The sequence below is a fragment of the Helianthus annuus genome, chromosome 11 (assembly GCF_002127325.2).
Source record: "Helianthus annuus cultivar XRQ/B chromosome 11, HanXRQr2.0-SUNRISE, whole genome shotgun sequence".
NCBI lineage: Eukaryota > Viridiplantae > Streptophyta > Magnoliopsida > Asterales > Asteraceae > Helianthus > Helianthus annuus.
The window spans coordinates 105,454,835-105,475,759 of NC_035443.2; the positions used below are offsets into that span (position 1 = coordinate 105,454,835).

General features: G+C 41.0%; 1 protein-coding gene across 1 annotated transcript; it reads right to left on the minus strand.

The window, feature by feature from the left end:
* Window positions 1-1,776: 1,776 nt before the first annotated feature.
* LOC110875851 lies at window positions 1,777-20,483 on the minus strand. Its single transcript, XM_022124045.1, has 3 exons — window positions 19,884-20,483; window positions 18,901-19,712; window positions 1,777-1,900 (listed from the first exon to the last, which is right to left on the minus strand). Exons 1-3 carry the CDS (start codon window positions 20,481-20,483, stop codon window positions 1,777-1,779), a joined length of 1,536 nt encoding a protein of 511 aa, XP_021979737.1.
* Window positions 20,484-20,925: the final 442 nt, after the last annotated feature.

Below are 20,925 nucleotides of genomic sequence, written 5' to 3' on the forward strand. Positions count from 1 at the left end.
ATATTTTGAGACGCCAAAAAGGGTTTAATAATGTTTTTGAATTAAAACATACCTTTTAATATAAATCATATATTTTCGTTGAAAATATATGAAGTTTGATAAATCATACATTTCGAGGTAAAACGTTTTTGATGAATATATGTTTTCGGGGGAAAACAATGGTGTGGTTGGAACGAATATTGCTTGGTCTCAAGAGAGTAAGTAGCAACATAGGCTTACATTTTGGTGGGGATTTCAGGGGATTCGTACAACATCATATATTAAATTTGTCATATTAGTAGGATATATATATTGTACATGAGACAGATATCATGTATGTTCTCAATATGGACCCTGCGCCAATGATGTCGTTTAATCGATTAAGTATTGTACGCGATGAATTGTTGGTAGATCTATCGGGTTGACAACCCCTTCGTGACCGGTCACCCCGTGTCAAGTCAAACGACGAATTTAAATTCTGGTTATTGTCTAGCATTGATTATCCCTGCATGGTAAATATATAGTTTGTATTGTCTAGCTAACATACGAGTCTGAATGTTGACGCTATGAATTTAATATACAAAACTTGGGAAAATGCCTTAATGTCGGGTTTTTGAACTTACGACGGATGACCCATGGATTTTATTAAGGAAATAAATGGACTTTCTAAAAATTATATGGATGTTTTACAATAAACACATAATTAGAAAGTTTTCCTTAGGATCAAATTGTTTAAATTTGAATATGTGAACTCACATTCCTTTGTGTTGACACTTGATTTTAAACGTGTTCTACAGGTACTTGCGTTCGGCTTCGGGAATTATGGCGTATCTTGTGTTGGTCGATGCATGTTTTGTCACTTAAAATGTTGGACTGACTTTTAAACTTTCTGGGACAATGTAATAAGATCCGTGAGGATCAAAGACAACTTTATCATGTCATGGTTATATCGTGTTTTGGGACGTTAAGTTAAAAATCTATGTTTAAAATAAGTAATATTGTCCAACAATATAATGCATCGAACATCAAGATAGAAATGGGCACCAACTTCCGTCACCACTACGTTTTAAATTCCGCTGTGACGTTTTTGGGTGTGACAGAAGTTGGTATCAGAGCCAATGGTTGTCAACCGAAGAATTTTGAGATTTAAAGTCCAAAATTTGCGAAGCCAAGATTTTTAAATAAACAAGGAAAATATTATCATGTATGAAAACCATTATGTGTTTATGTGCATACGTGATTTTCTGTTTATTTGGGCCTTATGTGTTACTATTCATATTGATCACACACTTACTTGTACAGTTACATATGTGTCATAGATGTCGCACGAGCACGAGGTCATCGAGATCCCCGACTCAGGTAGCGAGCTAGATTTCGAGACTTCACCCAGATCCATTCTACCAGAAATACCTATCAAGACCCCACAGATGGTTGGTATGGCTGAGTTTGCTTCATCTTTCCACGTCGACCCTGCTGCTTTTGCCAGCCAGGCAGACCCCCGATACGCTTTCACTAGCAACGGGTGGATTGATGACAACGATGACGCTCCTCTCTCGATTCATGAGACGGGACAATCATCTGGCACAGTACCAGTTATCGATGACGTGATCAGAGGTGTCCCTGTTGTCATACCCCCAAAATACCACAAGCGGAAACTCCCGCGAGGTGGGTGTGACGTACAGGATCTAGCCACTAATCACATTGAACCATAAATAAAATAGAACCTTCCATTAAATAAAATAGTATAATTCCAACACAGGTTTAGATAGTCAACATGTTCAGCGGAAGCATAATAGTTTATTCAATAAGTTTAAATAAGATGTTCAAAGGCAAAGCAATGTCAAGGAGCGTTCCATTTGCCACAACCCATGACCACTCAAACTTCCCAGACAACAAGTCCCATGACAGTGTACCTAAGGGCCTGCAAGCATGCAGAAAAGTGTATCAGCGAAAGCTGGCGAGTTCATAGTGTTTTAACCATTTGTTACCCAGTAATGATTTATGTTATGCTGATAATAACTCGATACCGTAGATGGCTCCTTTTTGCCATTCTCCAATGCTCTATCAAACATTGGTCATGATTTTAAAGTTATTAGTTCACGCCTGTCCTATCCAGGTACGTCGTGAGGGTGCCAAACCTAATAGTGCTATCAACTAATAACCCTGTTGCCCTACAAGCAACTAGTTCGGTAGTATGATGGGACTTAAGTGATAGAAAGTGAGTGTATCATCCAACATAAACATTTATCCCCTACAGGGATATGGGTTTGTGAAAACTGCCTCATATCCCCCACAAGGGTATGGGTTTATGAAAATCCGTTTATTTGTTTGCCTGTTTGATTGTCCCCACTGGACGCATGCTTGTGTTGAGAGAAGTGAACTCACCTTAGATTAGCTTGGCCGATAAACAAAAGGTCACTTGAGCTATTTGTGGTCAACCACGTCCTAACATGGTTACCATACAAGTCAGGTCTAGGTTCAGGTAATGCACGTAGGTTTACACATAAAGTAGCAAGTTACGTACACACAACGATCATGGCATACACATAGAAACATGTTAAAAATATCGATCAAGTATACACATAAGCCCAAATTGTGCGATTAAAGTGATTGGGCCGTTGCGGTTGTGCGAGCCCAATCACTTTGTGCGATTTAGAAGAATAAGCCCAATAATTTTCCGACCCAACGTGTTGTGCGATCAACACAAACTTGTGTGATCCACAACAGGTTGTGCGATCCAACATATCCCGGCCCAATAAAACATGCAGTCAAATAATATGTGCGGCCCAAAAGTATTAAACAAGGAAACTTCTTGTGCGGCCCAATATATTGTGCGATCAGCACAGTCTTGTGCGATCCACAATATATTGTGCCGTCATGCATAAGCAGACAGTACCATGTGCTTACACAGTTGTACTTCATGCATTCCTATCTTGTTCGACTAACTTGTGGGGTCCAAGAGCTTGTGAGTTCAGCTCTTGTGCGATCAGACCATGTACGATCTGATCTTGTGCGACTGAGGACATGTGCGATCAGTTACATACTTCCTAAAATCATGCGATCAGTTACCTTGTTTCCATTTATTTTGCAAGACTAATTCTAACAGTTTCCAATTTTTACATTGATCGATCAATCAAGGGTTTTTAATTAATTCCTTTGAACACTAATTATTACTTAATCATAAACATATCAGATCAAACGGTTTAACTTTCTTAGATTCCTATGAACATCAATAATGATTAAATCATGTATAACCACTAACCATACATCAACCGAATCATTCATTCATATCCCAACTATCATCCGATTCGGTTTTGCGAACAATCAAAACAACCCTATTATGTAGTTCTAGTTAATCATTCATCATCACAACACCAAAATTATATCAAACATTAAATTAATCATACACATATACCGGATTCCTATGATTAAATCTTCTAGCATGAACCCTAGTTTTTCATATAATTCATAACATCAAGATCATAACAATCAATCATGGAAACTAACAAAAGTATAATACTAACCTGAAGTGTGTGCAATATGACAAGCTTGATCAAGATGGGAGGCTTCGGTTGAGGGAGATGTTGCCGTCAAACAAAAGAGAGAAGAAGAGGACTTTAGGGGTTGCTAAACTTTATGTGTTTTGATAAAGTGTAGGATTTATACTACACCCTTGGTGTTATGCGAAAATAATAGGGGCCGACCCATCCCGGGCTGCCCTTTGGGTCATGCATACGAACAAGAGTTGGGTCGAGAGAAAAGGAGTGTGCGATCGAGGTGTGCGGCCCAAAAGGGTTTATGCGATCGGGTTCCTATTGTGCGACTAAGCATACATACACTCATTACACACACATAACACATAACATAATAAAACATATCATTTCATTAAAATCAGCATATCACGTAATCACATGATGTTCATATTGGTTACATCACGGTACAACGAAAGGTTCTGAAATACAAGTTGTCACATCATCCCCAAGTTGAAAGAAATTTCATCCCGAAATTTGATAAGCAGTATCAGAGGAGTGAAGTGATATCAAGGTAGGTAAGTCAAGATGGCTGTGGATTTTTCTCGGGTGCCACATCATCCCCAACTTGAAAGGGAATTTCGTCGCGAAATTCACAAGTTGCATCAGGATTAGATTGGTCAGTTGGGAATAGTTGAGGATACTTGAGCTTCATCTGATCTTCACGTTCCCACGTGAACTCCGGTCCATGCCTTGAGTTCCACGAACTCTAATGATTAGAATTCGACTGTGTTTACGGACTTTGACTTCCCGGTCCATAATTTTGATGGGTTATTCGACAAACTGCAATTTGTCGTCGATTTTCAGTTCTTGGAATGGTACTACAAGTGTTTCATCGGACAAACACTTCTTTAGTTGCGAAACATGGAAGACATCGTGAACGTTACCCAACTCAGCAGGTAACTCGAGCTTGTAGGCTACTTTACCAATTCGTTCCAGAATTTTAAATGGCCCAACATAACGTGGATTAAGTTTACCGCGCTTTCCAAAGCGTACCACACCCTTCCAGGGTGAGACTTTCAACATAACGCGATCGCCTATAGCGAACTCCAAGGGCTTCCTATGCTTGTCAGCGTAGCTTTTCTGACGGTCACGTGCCACCGCCATACGATTCCTGATCTGGACAATCTTCTCAGAAGTTTCAAGCACAAGTTCCGGACATGTGATTTGGCTGTCACCCACTTTAGCCCAACAGAGAGGAGATCGACATTTCCGTCCGTATAGAGCCTCGAACGGAGCTGCCTGTATAATGGTATGGTAACTGTTATTGTAGGAAAACTCCACCAAGGGCAAGTGTCTCTCCCAACCTTTACCAAAATCGATAACACATGCCCGCAGCATGTCTTCTAACGTCTGGATGGTTCGCTCACTCTGACCATCCGTTTGAGGGTGATAGGCAGTGCTCATGCCAAGACGTGAGCCAAATGATTTGTGCATCGGTTGCCACAAATCAGATATGAAACGCGGATCACGATTAGAGATAATGGATGTTGGCACTCCGTGCCTGGAAACCACTTCCTTCAGATAGATAGCAGCCAGCTGTGAAAACTTGTTAGTTTCCTTGATTGGAGGAAATGCACTGATTTCGTGAGACGGTCGACGATCACCCAAATGGTATCATTTCCATTTTGAGTTCTTGGTAAGCCAGTGACAAAATCCATAGCAATTTCCTCTCATTTCCACATGGGTATTTCTGGTTGCTAAAGCAAACCGGAGGGTTTCTGGTATTCCACCTTGACTTTCGCGCAAGTCAAACATTTACTCACATACGTTGCAATGTGGGCTTTCATCTTCGGCCACCAGTACAAGACTTTTAGATCCTGATACATCTTATCAGAACCCGGGTGAACAGAGTATCGAGAATTGTGCGCTTCTTCCATCACGAGCTCTCAAAGTTTACCATACAAAGGAACCCATATCCGTTCCATAAAATAATAAATGCCGTCAGATCTCTCTACGAGTCGTTTCTCCATGCCCCGCAAATATTCAGCTTCCAGGTTTTCTTCCTTCAACGCTTTAGTCTGAGCAGAACGGATTTCATCAGGTAAATTAGAGTGGATAGTGAGCTGCAAAGCTCGAACATGTCACACCCCGACCACGTAGGACAACAAACCGTGGCGGAAACGTCAGGGAGTCTTGTAACAGAAGCTATTGTTTCACAACCATGGATACAAAAAAGTGTTTCGTTTTATTGATAAAATTAAGCATTAACATTGTCTTAACATAGAACAAACAAGTTTTATATTGTCTATCATAGTTATTATGTCACTAAGGCCTTGTCCGGATCCTATGTGACGCATGCATCCTAGAAATCGATCAAGCATCAACACCTGAAACATATGTAAAAACTTAGTCAGCAAAGAAATGCTGGCGAGTACATAGGTTTTATAAGAGTAACAGAAATCATGGCTCGTTTATATGTTGCAGTACTTTATTAGACTACAAGAGTCAAAGTACAAACCTTGTTTTGAAAAATGTATTGCAACATAGTTAACCAACTCAAATCAAGTTGATTATAGTTTATAAAATCTCGTAGCCATGCTTCTTAACCCCAAAAACATTTGTTTTAGAAAACCAACTTGCAAAATATCTTGTAAAAGCTCGTTAAAACTCGTATAGTTTATATCTCTTAGAAAAACATCGTTGTGTGACATCGTTTCAAAATCGTTTACCCAAGTGAACTAAATAACGCCACGATATGTAATATGATGAAAACACTTATATATAAGAAGTACCAGCGGCGTATCTACCATGTTTTCACCATATTACCCCCGCCTCGTTATCTATACACTTAACAAAAAAAAAAAAACAATCGTTTATCGAAATCGTTTAACATTGTTTCCATATCGTTTCCAATTCGTTCCCAAATCGTTCCCATATCGTTCCCAAATCGTTCTTATATCGTTCCCAAATCGTTTACTCGTTTAGATCGTTTAAATCGTCCTCGTTTTAATTGTGAAAACTTATTTATGGTTGTCTCGTTAATAACATTCAAACCTTTGTGACTCGTCCATCGTTCAACTCGTTCTCGTATTAACAAACCACCAAAGGGTAAGTTAACAAACATCATATTCAGTCACTACCCACAACCCCCACACATAACCATAGGTGTAGTAAAGTAACGGGATTTGTCAGATCCTGTGGTACCATAACCTAATACTGGTCGGCTTGATCAATGCTAATGAATGTCATTCGTTATGTAACTACAACCAACAAGTTCGTTCACTTTATCGAAATCGTTCTTAGTTTAGTAAAAATCGTTTGAAATCCTCGTTTAAACTTTGAAAACATTTCGTACATGTGAATCACCCCAAAACATTTAAAAACAGTAAAATAGGGGAACTATGTACTCACATGTAGTGCAAAGTATCCTCGATCAAATAGAACTTCAACAAACTCGAGCAAACCAGAGAAATCAAGTAGCTCCTAGCAATCGAACCACTAGTTAAACAATAGACGCCTAAATCGGGAGATCGGATAGAATGAGGTCTTGTAAACCAAATGAGTGTTGGAACTCATGTGATATGGTTTAACAAAGCCTACATCCTAAATCGGAACCTAACCTAAGTGCTTTCGACCCATCGCGACCCATTAAGGTAGCTTACGCTACTTTAACGCGTCGTGCACGCAAAAGTGCGTTCGAGACGTCTAACTAGTCCTATGACAAGTATTATATGCCCATACATGTTTAATTATGTTACATAATTAGTTACGTGTCAAAAGTTTAGGTTACATATGCTTAATTACCAATTATGTATGAAAAGGGTATTTTGGTAATTTACCAAAGGCATATAACTACCAATCATGCGACTAATTAAACCTAAGTGACCATAAGGTATAACCTCGAAAGGTTATTCCCTATGCTACTATGGTCACTAAACATGTTTGGTCGGATCCTAATGATCAACCAAACGGGTCGTGTTCGAAAGTCTAAGCGGGTGTTTAGTCTGCTTGACTTACGACTCTACACAAGCACTAAACTAACAAGTGACGAGCTAAACATGTCGAAACATGTTTAGTTAAGTTAGAAAACAAGTTTTGATATCAAAATAAACGGTTTTGATATCCTAGAGTAGTTTGGTTACAAAATACGCGAGAAAACGCATTTTGGCCGAAACTACGACTCGTCACTGAGCCTAGATAACGTGGTAATCAGTAGGTATAGTCACTAGGGACTATAACCATCATGATTACGCTCACGTTATGAAGTTCAAACGAACTTCGCGTTGACCATAAACTGGTCAAAGCAGAAAGTCAAACACAGTTTGACTTTTACGATAGAAATGAACGAAAAGAACGAAGGAATACTTACAAAAGGTCCCCGCAAGCTTTGACCCGATTCACTCTCAGGTAGGAAGCAATTACTTCCACTTAGAGAGCAAGAATCAGATCAAATGTGAGGAAACCAAGTGAAAGCAAGTGGGTATTTATAGATTTTCAAGAGCCGTTAGGATCGTTTCTCGAAGATTGAGCTTTGATCTCATCCGTACAAGTGGGCACATGGTATTAGGATACCATGGGCTCTCAAAAACCATCAAAATTGGCCCATAGAATGATCAAAACCATATCCAAAAACCCTGCAAACCAGCTGCTGTTTCAAAAACTGGTTTTCTGTTACTGGGCAACTCACGCGGCCCACGTCAGCATATAGACAAAACTCAGGCGGGCCGCCTGGCCTTGTCTGATCTGCACAACTTTCAGAAATGGCAGTTTTAGTCCCTGAACTTGCAAAACATGCATTTCGGCCCATTTTGACACGTTTAAGCCCCGTTAACCTCATTTCAAGGCTCTAAAATGAAGTTAAAGTATAGGGAACTCAAAACATGCTCAAAAATATCTCGGATGTCGGTTCGTTTGGTCGTACGGTTGCGTTATTCGCTTAATTACGACGGAAGTCGTAACAAACGCAAAAACGATCCAAATTAAGCGACGAATGGAATTTTATCATGCCAAACACTAAAATAAAATATTTTAATGTTTACATAAATTTTTGGATGTCCAGATATATTCAGAACGTAAGATATGCGCGAAAATGCAAACTATTGCACTTTTTGACGCTTTTAGTCCCTATTGATCAATAAAGTTTATTCTAGCATACCGAACCCCTCAAAGCCTATTTCTAAGCTATGTAAAGGTTATTTAGGGTATGTTTAACTTATGATCAAGTTCCGGAGTGTTCGTTACTATACAAATCGGTATAGTTTTGCAATTTGACATAAATAGTCCCTGTGATCGAACAAGGTTGATTTTAACACACCGAACCATCCAAAACTTATTTCTAAGTTATGTGGAGGTTATTTGAGGTATGTTAAGCCTATTTCACTATTCCAGAGTGTTTGTTGCATTAAACTGGTTATATTTACGCATTAGTGCGCGTATAACCTTCCAGAAAGCGATTTAGAGCTTGAAATTGGAATCGAATCGAATTGTAAAAATCACCAAACACAAATACACACATAATACATCAAAACACATATAATAACACCAAAGCACATTGTTTTATTAATAATCAACATTGTTTTACATCGTACAGAGATTACAGAGCACAGTTGTCACAGTCTCCCCTACTTCAGGAAATTTCGTCCCGAAATTTTAACTAGAAGAAGCTTGTGAAAACAATTGCGGATATTTGGTCATCATTTGATCCTTACGTTCCCAAGTAAATTATGGGCCACGTTTGGACTCCCAACGAAATTTTACCAAATGAATCCGTTTGTTCTTCAACTGCTTGAATGTACGGTCCACTATCTCCACGGGTTTCTCGACAAAGTGCATTGTTTCATCGATTTGGATCTCGTCGAGAGGTATGTGAAGATCAGCGTCAGCTAAACACTTTCGCAGATTGCACACGTGAAAAGTCGGATGAATATTTCCAAGCTCTGGAGGTAGCTCTAGTCGATAGGCAACCTTCCCAATTCTTTCCACAATCTTAAATGGTCCCACATATCGAAGTGCAAGTTTTCCTTTCTTTCCAAATCTCACCACTCCTTTCCAAGGTGAAACCTTGAGTAGGACACGGTCTCCGACTTGAAATTCCAAGGGCTTGCGTCGCATATCCGCATAACTCTTTTGACGGCTTCGAGCTGTCACAAGATTATCGCGGATTTTCTTGATTTTATCTGTTGTTTCCAGAACGAGCTCAGGTCCAGTAAGCTGAGCTTCACCGGTCTCGTTCCAACAGACAGGTGAACGACATTTTCGACCGTAGAGAGCTTCGAATGGTGCCATATTGATGCTAGCATGATAACTATTGTTGTAAGAGAACTCGATCATTGGCAGATGAGAATCCCAATTTCCACCAAAGTCTATCACGCATGCTCTAAGCATATCCTCCAAAGTTTGAATCGTCCTTTCAGATTGACCATCTGTTTGGGGATGATAAGCAGTGCTTAGATTTTGTTGGGTTCCCATAGCAGATTGCATGGTCTTCCAGAAATGAGATGAAAATCGAGCATCACGATCAGAAATGATATCCAAAGGAACACCATGTCGTGAAACAATTTCATCAACATAAATCTTTGCAAGTTTATCAGCAGATAGGTCCTCGCGAATCGGGAGAAAATGAGCTGACTTCGTTAATCGATCCATAACAACCCAAATAGCATCATGACCTTTAGATGTACGCGGTAATTTAGTGATGAGATCCATTGTAAGGCTCTCCCACTTCCAAACCGGTATCTCTGGTTGTACAAGCAAACCAGAAGGTCGTTGATGTTCAGCCTTGACTTTAAGACAAGTTAGGCATTTCGATACATACAAGGCAACATTTTTCTTCATACCAGGCCACCAGAACTTAGTACGAAGATCTTTGTACATCTTATCAGCACCAGGATGGATAGAATATCGAGACTTGTGAGATTCATCCATCACTAGGGCGCGAAGATCATCTTGTTTCGGGACCCACAAACGATCCTTGAAATAAAGTAAACCATCGCCTTTTGCTTCGAGTTTAAGCTCAAGCTGATGTGGTAATTCCATACCCATCAAATTTTGTGAGACACAAGATTGCTAAGCTTGAAGAACACGAGTTTGAATATCAGATAGTGTTTGAACAGAATGAAGCTTGACTAGCTCTTTTCGACTAAGCGCATCGGCCACGACATTCGCCTTACTAGGGTGGTAGCGAATCTCGCAATCGTAATCGTTCAAGAGTTCAACCCAACGTCGTTGCCTCATGTTCAGCTCTTTCTGATTAAGAATATGCTGGAGACTTTTGTGGTCTGTGAAAACCACACACTTTGTGCCATAGAGGTAATGTCTCCAGATTTTAAGTGCGAAAACCACAGCTCCTAACTCAAGATCATGAGTCGTATAGTTCTTCCCGTGGATTTTCAGCTGTCTAGATGCATATGCAATAACTTTACCTCGTTGCATGAGGACGCAACCAAGGCCTAAGTTGGATGCATCGCAATAGACAACGAAATCATCGTTTCCCTCGGGCAGAGATAGAACAGGAGCATTACATAACTTCCGCTTCAGTGTTTGGAATGCTTCTTCTTGTTTGGGTCCCCACTCAAAAGGTTTATTCTTCTGAGTCAAAGCAGTGAGTGGAACCGCAATCTTTGAGAAGTTTGAAATGAATCGACGATAATAACCAGCAAGACCAAGAAAAGATCGAATCTCTGTAGGTGTCGTTGGCGTACTCCAATCCTTAATAGCAACAATCTTGGATGGATCCACATGAATACCCTGCTCGTTGACTATATGACCCAGAAACTGAACTTCTTTAAGCCAGAATTCACACTTGGAGAATTTAGCGAAAAGTTGTTCCTTCTTAAGGAGTTCCAACGTTAAGCGAAGGTGTTGCTCGTGATCGGCTCGAGTCTTCGAATAAATGAGAATATCGTCGATGAACACAATAATGAACTTGTCTAAATAAGGTTTACAGACCCTATTCATTAAGTCCATAAAGATAGCTGGAGCATTTGTCAAGCCAAAAGGCATGACTGTGAACTCGTAATGCCCATATCTCGTGCGGAAAGCAGTTTTGGGAATATCTTCTTCGAAAACACGAAGTTGATGATACCCAGAACGCAAATCGATCTTAGAAAAACATGAAGCACCTTGTAGCTGGTCAAAGAGATCATCAATTCGAGGTAGGGGATATCGATTCTTGATGGTAAGCTTGTTAAGCTCACGATAATCGATACACATTTGGAAAGACCCATCTTTCTTTTTCACGAAGAGGACTGGAGCTCCCCAAGGTGAAAAGCTCGGACGAATGAATCCTTTATCAGATAACTCTTGAAGCTGTTTCGATAACTCTTGCATCTCTGAAGGTGCAAGACGATAAGGTGCTTTCGCAATCGAGTTGGCATTGGGTACAAGGTCGATATGAAACTCCACTTGACGAACCGGAGGCAAACCAGGCAGTTCATCAGGAAACACCTCTGGATAATCCCGAACAATCGGAATATCCTGAATACTCTTACTCTTGTCTTTCTCCTCGGTGACATGTGCTAGAAAAGCAACATATCCTTTTCTCAAATAACTCTGGGCCTTTGTACACGACATAAGCTTCAAACCACCAGATGGCTTCTCGCCACGAACTTCCAAAACATCGCCAGACGGAAGAGGAATACAAAAAATCTTATCAAAACAAACCACCTCAGCGTGGTGTTTGGTTAACCAATCCATTCCAACGATAATGTCGAAGCTCCCAAGTTGCATTGGCGTGAGGTCAATAGGAAAAAGATGGTTATCAAGGTTCAACTGACAATCACGAATAACAGAATCGAGAACAAGAGGTTTACCAGTAGCAACTTCGACAGACAAGGGTTTCCTCAATTTAGTTCTAGGTATCGCAAGCAAAGGCTCAAAAGATAACGAAACAAAACTTTTATCGGCACCAGAATCAAAAAGAATAGATGCGGGTCGATTGTTGACAAGAAACGTACCATTGACAACCTCGTTGTCAGCCCTCGCTTCGTTTGCATTCAAATTGTATGCTCGCCCTCGAGCAGGATTCACGTTGATGTTCGTATTCGGATTCGCATTAGCATTTGCCAGCCTCGGACAATTGTTGCGGAAGTGGCCAAACTCTCCACAATTAAAACATGAACCTGGTGGGAATCTAGCAGCATTCCCTTGTGCCGGAGCTTGAACCTGGGCAACCTGATTTTGTCCTGAACGACAAACATTGGCTAAATGCCCAAGTCTACCACACGTCGTGCATTGCTTACAAGCTTGCTGTGCAACATGATGACCGTTGCAGCGAGCACAATGAGGTGCGGTACCGGCATACGCCTTTTTCGCAGGAGGTTGAGCTGGTGTGTTCTGTTCAGTCTGTGTCGTAACAGCAAAGTTTTGTGCACCCTTTCGCTTCCTTGATTTCTTCGACGACTCACCTTCTTTACCTTTACCCTTCTTCTTGTCTTTCGCAGAATCAGACGATTTCTTCTTGTCACCCTTGCGGGTGAGTTTACCCTTCCTGACTTGGGATTCAGTTAGGGTAGCAGATAACTCGATCGCTTGACGAAGGGTAGTAGGTTTAACAGCGGTCACAATATCCAGCATAGAATCGGGTAGACCATCGATATATCTTTCGATTGCTTTGTCTGGTGGGGTAACCATGGTGGGACACAATAGACTGAGTTCCTCAAAGTGATCCGTGTACGCACGGTGCTCAGCCCCATCTTGTTTTAAATTGTCAAACTCTCGCTCCAAAGTTCGAATCTCGTGACGGGGACAGAACTCTCTCATCATGAGAGCCCGAAGCTCATCCCATGTTTGTGCCAATGCCACTTCGGCACCCCTATCGCGCATAATACCATTCCACCAGGTAAGCGCTCGCTTCCAAACACGCTTGAAGCAAATTCAACCTTACGTGCATTCGGACACTGCACATGCCTGAATGTGTTCTCAATACTCTCGAACCACTGTAGGAGCACAGTTGCTCCTTGCGACCCAGGAAACTTTAGAGGTTTAGCAGAATTGAAGTTCTTGAAATTACACTGCGCATTGTTGTTGTTATTATTGTTGTATATCTCGTGAACTTGAGTTACAACACCGGGAAGCACAGCAGCCACTTGCTGAGAGACCAGGGCTGCGATTTCTTCAATGGTGAAAGACTGTGCTTCACGTCGTGGAGGCATTGTCTAACAAGGAAATATGAGAAACGAGTAAGGTTGATAATTAGGAAAAGCAAAAGATGTATCGACAAAACACAAGGAAGGCGATAATTTGTCCGTTACCTCAAACAAACAAACGACACGCAGTGACTAATCAAAGTAAATGAATCAAAATAATGCATCGCGAAGACATGCTCGCCTATAAGTGAACACTCACCCCAAGAGTTCCCAGGTAAGAGTGACTGGTCCGATTATGTGGATTTGTACGAACACTCTAGCCTTAGACAGAAAACTCAGGGTACAGGCATTCACTCTTCCAGTTTGCACGTGTTCACATTATTTTAACCCAAACTTTGACGAGATTTTGAAAATTCAAAAGGCACTAAGCCAAATATGAATCAAACTGGAAGGGCTTAAAACCATAAAACAGAGGGTTCAAAACCTAGTAATCAATCATCCTAGAACGGATGATTAATTTTCGAAGCAGATTCGGATTTGTGTTCTCGTTGTGGTTATCACCTAAGGATAGGTGACGGTTTTGTTTTAAAATCTAAACACAAGTAAACTTGTGTTAGGGTCCTAAAGTTATAGTCTAGGTCAAAGCATTACTAACAACCTAATTCCCTATAACCATTGGCTCTGATACCAACTTCTTCTGTCACACCCCGACCACGTAGGACAACAAACCGTGGCGGAAACGTCGGGGAGTGTTGTAACAGAAGCTATTGTTTCACAACCATGGATATAAAAAAGTGTTTCGTTTTATTGATAAAATTAAGCATTAACATTTTCTTAACATAGAACAAACAAGTTTTATATTGTCTATCATAGTTATTATGTCACTAAGGCCTTGTCCGGATCCTATGTTTTATATTATGTCACTAAGTATTAACATCCTAGAAATCGATCAAGCATCAACACCTGAAACATATGTAAAAACTTAGTCAGCAAAGAAATGCTGGCGAGTACATAGGTTTTATAAGAGTAACGGAAATCATGGCTCGTTTATATGTTGCAGTACTTTATTAGACTACAAGAGTCAAAGTACAAACCTTGTTTTGAAAAATGTATTGCAACATAGTTAACCAACTCAAATCAAGTTGATTATAGTTTATAAAATCTCGTAGCCATGCTTCTTAACCCCAAAAACATTTGTTTTAGAAAACCAACTTGCAAAATATCTTGTAAAAGCTCGTTAAAAACTCGTATAGTTTGTATCTCTTAGAAAAACATCGTTGTGTGACATCGTTTCAAAATCGTTTACCCAAGTGAACTAAATAACGCCACGATATGTAATATGATGAAAACACTTATATATAAGAAGTACCAGCGGCGTATCTACCATGTTTTCACCATATTACCCCCGCCTCGTTATCTATACACTTAACAAAAAAAAAAAACAATCGTTTAACATTGTTTCCATATCGTTTCCAATTCGTTCCCAAATCGTTCCCAAATCGTTCCCAAATCGTTCTTATATCGTTCCCAAATCGTTTACTCGTTTAGATCGTTTAAATCGTCCTCGTTTTAATTGTGAAAACTTATTTATGGTTGTCTCGTTAATAACATTCAAACCTTTGTGACTCGTCCATCGTTCAACTCGTTCTCGTATTAACAAACCACCAAAGGGTAAGTTAACAAACATCATATTCAGTCACTACCCACAACCCCCACACATAACCATAGGTGTAGTAAAGTAACGGGATTTGTCAGATCCTGTGGTACCATAACCTAATACTGGTCGGATTGATCAATGCTAATGAATGTCATTCGTTATGTAACTACAACCAACAAGTTCGTTCACTTTATCGAAATCGTTCTTAGTTTAGTAAAAATCGTTTGAAATCCTCGTTTAAACTTTGAAAACATTTCGTACATGTGAATCACCCCAAAACATTTAAAAACAGTAAAATAGGGGAACTATGTACTCACATGTAGTGCAAAGTATCCTCGATCAAATAGAACTTCAACAAACTCGAGCAAACCAGAGAAATCAAGTAGCTCCTAGCAATCGAACCACTAGTTAAACAATAGACGCCTAAATCGGGAGATCGGATAGAATGAGGTCTTGTAAACCAAATGAGTGTTGGAACTCATGTGATATGGTTTAACAAAGCCTACATCCTAAATCGGAACCTAACCTAAGTGCTTTCGACCCATCGCGACCCATTAAGGTAGCTTACGCTACTTTAACGCGTCGTGCACGCAAAAGTGCGTTCGAGACGTCTAACTAGTCCTATGACAAGTATTATATGCCCATACATGTTTAATTATGTTACATAATTAGTTACGTGTCAAAAGTTTAGGTTACATATGCTTAATTACCAATTATGTATGAAAAGGGTATTTTGGTAATTTACCAAAGGCATATAACTACCAATCATGCGACTAATTAAACCTAAGTGACCATAAGGTATAACCTCGAAAGGTTATTCCCTATGCTACTATGGTCACTAAACATGTTTGGTCGGATCCTAATGATCAACCAAACGGGTCGTGTTCGAAAGTCTAAGCGGGTGTTTAGTCTGCTTGACTTACGACTCTACACAAGCACTAAACTAACAAGTGACGAGCTAAACATGTCGAAACATGTTTAGTTAAGTTAGAAAACAAGTTTTGATATCAAAACAAACGGTTTTGATATCCTAGAGTAGTTTGGTTACAAAATACGCGAGAAAACGCATTTTGGCCGAAACTACGACTCGTCACTGAGCCTAGATAACGAGGTAATCATTAGGTATAGTCACTAGGGACTATAACCATCGTGATTACGCTCACGTTATGAAGTTCAAACGAACTTCGCGTTGACCATAAACTGGTCAAAGCAGAAAGTCAAGCACAGTTTGACTTTAACGATAGAAATGAACAAAAAGAACGAAGGAATACTTACAAAAGGTCCCCGCAAGCTTTGACCCGATTCACTCTCAGGTAGGAAGCAATTACTTCCACTTAGAGAGCAAGAATCAGATCAAATGTGAGGAAACCAAGTGAAAGCAAGTGGGTATTTATAGATTTTCAAGAGCCATTAGGATCGTTTCTCGAAGATTGAGCTTTGATCTCATCCGTACAACTGGGCACATGGTATTAGGATACCATGGGCTCTCAAAAACCATCAAAATTGGCCCATAGAATGATCAAAACCATGTCCAAAAACCCTGCAAACCAGCTGCTGTTTCAAAAACTGGTTTTCTGTTACTGGGCAACTCACGCGGCCCACGTCAGCATATAGACAAAACTCAGGCGGGCCGCCTGGCCTTGTCTGATCTGCACAACTTTCAGAAATGGCAGTTTTAGTCCTTGAACTTGCAAAACATGCATTTCGGCCCATTTTTGACACGTTTAAGCCCCGTTAACCTCATTTCAAGGCTCTAAAATGAAGTTAAAGTATAGGGAACTCAAAACATGCTCAAAAATATCTCGGATGTCGGTTCGTTAGGTCGTACGGTTGCGTTATTCGCTTAATTACGACGGAAGTCGTAACGAACGCAAAAACGATCCAAATTAAGCGACGAATGGAATTTTATCATGCCAAACACTAAAATAAAATATTTTAATGCTTACATAAATTTTTGGATGTCCGGATATATTCAGAACGTAAGATATGCGCGAAAATGCAAACTTGTGCACTTTTTGACGCTTTTAGTCCCTATTGATCAATAAAGTTTATTTTAGCTTACCGAACCCCTCAAAGCCTATTTCTAAGCTATGTAAAGGTTATTTAGGGTATGTTTAACTTATGATCAAGTCCCGGAGTGTTCGTTACTATACAAATCGGTATAGTTTCGCAATTTGACATAAATAGTCCCTGTGATCGAACAAGGTTGATTTTAACACACCGAACCATCCAAAACTTATTTCTAAGTTATGTGGAGGTTATTTGAGGTATGTTAAGCTTATTTCACTATTCCGGAGTGTTTGTTGCATTAAACTGGTTATATTTACGCATTAGTGCGCGTATAACCTTCTAGAAAGCGATTTAGAGCTTGAAATTGGAATCGAATCGAATTGTAAAAATCACCAAACACAAATACACACATAATACATCAAAACACATATAATAACACCAAAGCACATTGTTTTATTAATAATTAACATTGTTTTACATCGTACAGAGATTACAGAGCACAGTTGTCACAGAACATGCCTGGGTTTCGTCTCCTTGCGACTAAGGGCGTCAGCTATAACGTTAGCTTTGTCTGGATGTATTTGATTGCATAGTCATAATCGTTTAAGAGCTCTACCCAACGATGTTGTCGCATATTCAATTCCTTCCGATCAAGGATGTGCTGAAGGCTCTTGTGGTCGGTATAAATAGTGCATTTAGTACCGTACAAGTAATGCCTCCAGATTTTAAGCGTAAACACCACGACCCCCAACTCTAAGTCGTGAGTCGTGTAATTCTTCTCGTGAACCTTCAACTGTCGAGAGGCGTAAGCTATCACCTTTTTGCGTTGCATTAGCACACAACTGAGACCCTGAATAGAGACGTCACAGTACACCACGAAGTCTTCAGTACCCTCAGGTAAAGACAGAATCGGTGCACTGCAGAGTTTTTGCTTCAGAAGCTGGAAGGCATCTTCCTGTTTCGTTCCCCAAGAATACGCGACACCTTTCTGGGTCAGTGCGGTGGAGGTTGAGCGATCTTTGAAAATCCCTCAAAGAATCTATGATAATACCCGGCGAGACCAAGAAATTTTCGCACCTCCGAAGGATTCTTTGGTGCGGCCCAATTCCTGATAGAGTTGATTTTGGCGGGATCTACATGTATTCCTAGCTCGTTAACTATGTGACCCAGGAAGTGTACTTCTTGAATCCAAAAGTCACACTTAGAGAATTTCGCGTAAAGCTGCTCCTTCCTCAGGAGCTCCAAGATAAGACGCAAGTGTCGTTCGTGGTCCTCCTTGCTCTTAGAATAGATCAGAATGTCATCGATAAACACGATGACAAAATCGTCAAGGTATGGTTTACATACGCGGTTCATGAGATCCATGAATACCACTGGTGCGTTGATTTACCCGAATGGCATGACCAGAAACTCGTAATGGCCATACCGTGTTCTGAAGGCTGTTTTGGGAACATCCTTTTCCCGGATTCTCATCTGATGATAGCCCGACCTTAGATCAATCTTTGAGTAGAAGCTTGACCCTTGCAACTGGTCAAACAGATCGTCAATGCGTGGTAAAGGATAACGATTCTTGACTGTCACCTTGTTGAGCTCACGGTAGTCAATACACATGCGAAAAGATCCGTCTTTCTTCTTCACAAACAAAACTGGGGCTCCCCAAGGTGAAGAACTGGGTCGGATAAAGCCTATATCCAACAGTTCCTGGAGTTGGTTAGCCAGTTCTTGCAACTCTCCAGATGCAAGACGGTAAGGTGCATGGGCAATCGGAGCTGCTCCTGGAGTAAGATCAATTTGGAACTTCACCTGACGGTGTGGAGGTACGCCTAGAAGTTCCTCGGGAAAAACATCAGGAAACTCACGAACAACTGGTAGATCCTCAATTCTCTTCTCTTTAGGCTGGGTATCGGTAATAAGCGCGAGGATAGCAGGATAGCCCTTCCGCATACATTTTTGGGTTTTCATGGATGAAATGATGCTGACGATCGCACCACTTCTATGACCCAGAACAGATAGCGATTCCCCACTAGGGAGGGGTATACACACGCTTTTCTCCTTGCAAAGTATTTCGGCTCGGTGCTTTGACAACCAATCCATACCAATAACTATATCAAAGCTACCAAGTGTGACGGGAAGGAGATCCATGTTGAACACTTGACCCAAGAGATCAAGTTTGCACCCTAAAAGAACATGTGAGGCTTCAATCGACTTCCCATCAGCCAATTCTACTACGTGTTTGACCTCGAGAGGCGTTAGAGTTAACCCTAACTGACGACTAAACCCCAGAGACACATAACTCCAATCGGCACCAGAGTCGAATAATACAGAAGCGAAACAACCATTGACAGAGAACGTACCAGTCACGACGCTGCCATCGTTCCTTACATCACCAGCTCCAATAGTGAACACTCTTCCACGAGCGCCATTCCCACCGTTATTCCCATTGTTGTTATTTCCCGCATTATTATTGTTGTGACGATTATTGTTCCCACCGTTGTTGTTGTTAGCATTCTGATTCAATTATGGGAAATCCTTCTTAAAGTGCCCTTCGTTGCCATATTGGTAACATCCCCTTTGGTTACCCCGATTCTGCTGGGGTTGCTGCCTCTGTTGCTGTTGTTGGGGCTGTTGCTGCTGCTGTTTTGGATGTGGAGCCCTACAATCTTTCGCCATGTGACCCACCTTGTCATACCTTTGACATGCTCGGTTACACGAGGCATAGTGGTGAAAACCGCACTTGTTGCACTTCGGCTGTTTCCCCGCATAAGAGCCCGAGGTTTGACTATTGCTCTGATTCTGGTTGACTGAAGATGACTGACTGAAACTGTGACTGTTGTTGTTGTCAGGCTTCTTTTGCGACTGGTTCGAGTTAGCTGCCTTGTCTGCGTCATTGCATTTATGCTTGTTGTCAGGGGTGGGGGTAGTAGTAGTAGTAGTGGCAGTAGTACGGGGTGGCAACGAGCCACACTCCACTTCCTGATCAGTGATCTTATGAGCCAGTCTGATGATCTGTGGCAGGTTGTCAAGATTTGCCGCAGTGACTAAACCCTTGACTTGTGGTGCCAATCCCTTGATGTAGAGTTCGATTTTGCGATGAGGCGGTCGGGATAGATTGGGACACATGTTTGCCAGCTCATGAGACCATTTCGTATATGCCTCGATCTCAGATCCCAACATTTTCAAGTTATAGTACTCGTTTTCCAACTTTTGAATTTCATCACGAGGGTAGTACTCTTCCCGAATTAACTCCTTGAAATCGTCCCAAGTAGTCGCGTTTGCCATCTTAATGCCCAGCATCTGCACCTGAGCATTCCACCAAGTCAAGGCACCATCCTCCAAGGTGCCTGAAGCAAACTTCACTCTGTCCCAGCTGGACAGTTACACATGGCGAAGATGGATTCAGCTTTCTCGAACCAACGGAGCAGTCCCACGGGACCTTCAGTCCCACTGAATGTTTGAGGCTTGCAATCCATGAACGTTTTGAACGTACACACAGGTGGATTGTTCTGGTTTTGGTTCGCAGGTTGACCTAAAATAAAAAGAAAGTACGCACGAATAAGAATCGAGTGAAATTACCGAGGACTATGCTTTGTCTGGTATACATCGTACCAGCTTGCTGAGCCGCCAAAGCCTTAGCCACACGCGTGTTAATCAGATCAGTCAAACTCTGCTTGAGTCATGACAATGTTGCCACATCCACCACGCCCGCTCATTATTCTATATA

Bases quoted from the DNA above. Each gene is read 5' to 3' on its own strand.
- LOC110875851 (XM_022124045.1), bottom strand. From the start codon at position 20,483: ATGGCAAACGCGACTACTTGGGACGATTTCAAGGAGTTAATTCGGGAA. The intron at 19,713-19,883 runs GTGGGTCACATG...TAATTGAATCAG, and splicing joins CATGTCAAAGGTATGACAAG to AATGCTAACAACAACAACGG. The intron at 1,901-18,900 runs GTTGGATATAGG...GCATGCTTGCAG, and splicing joins GCTAACCAACTCCAGGAACT to GCCCTTAGGTACACTGTCAT.